Raw genomic sequence first — 603 nt, forward strand, 5'->3', positions numbered from 1 at the left:
ACACTTCCGAGGTGAACACTAGGACGGCTTTCCCTCCGGGAGTCCTGCCTGCTCCTTAGCTTTGAGTTCTTCCAGTTTCCTCTCATAGCAACTCATGAAATAATCATCGGGCTCAATCCCTGCGTTCTTCAGGTTCTCCATGATCTTTTCCAGTCTGGGGGCCGATCGGGCTCCCTCAATCTTTCTTGTGCTCAGGTACAGCGTGAACTCCTGGAAATCCAGGAGCTTACAGGTATCCACAGAACAGATATTCCTGATACCATTAGTTCTATCCAAATGAGGGAAAAACACCAGTCCCGACAGTCTCTCCAGGTCCTGAAGGCTCACTTGGAATTCACTGAGCTGGGGTTGGAAGCCAATGGCTTCATTGGGCACCACGAAGGCCCCTAGTGCCAGCGGTTCCGTCGACTCTGGGCTTCTGCGAGCCAGGATCACCTTATACAGGTGTGAGGGGACCGCCACGTTGTCCTCACCGATCACCTAAAAACAAGGCAGCCCTATTAGTGATGCTAATCGATGCAAGCAGTTCCCAAATGTTTCCTGTGAAAACGTGAGATGCATTTCTAAAAATGCACTGACAAGATACCCCATCACAATGAACTT

The 603-nt window shown here is 50.2% G+C and overlaps 1 protein-coding gene across 1 annotated transcript; it reads right to left on the reverse strand.

The window, feature by feature from the left end:
* Positions 1-18: 18 nt before the first annotated feature.
* EXOG (endo/exonuclease (5'-3'), endonuclease G-like) lies at positions 19-480 on the reverse strand (the record flags this gene model as incomplete). The annotated part of the gene is made up of 1 exon (XM_015557319.1): positions 19-480. A coding segment is annotated over one exon (462 nt), but the record flags the coding sequence as incomplete, so codon positions are not given.
* Positions 481-603: the final 123 nt, after the last annotated feature.

This window comes from Myotis davidii, unplaced genomic scaffold (assembly GCF_000327345.1).
Source record: "Myotis davidii unplaced genomic scaffold, ASM32734v1 C62821622, whole genome shotgun sequence".
NCBI lineage: Eukaryota > Metazoa > Chordata > Mammalia > Chiroptera > Vespertilionidae > Myotis > Myotis davidii.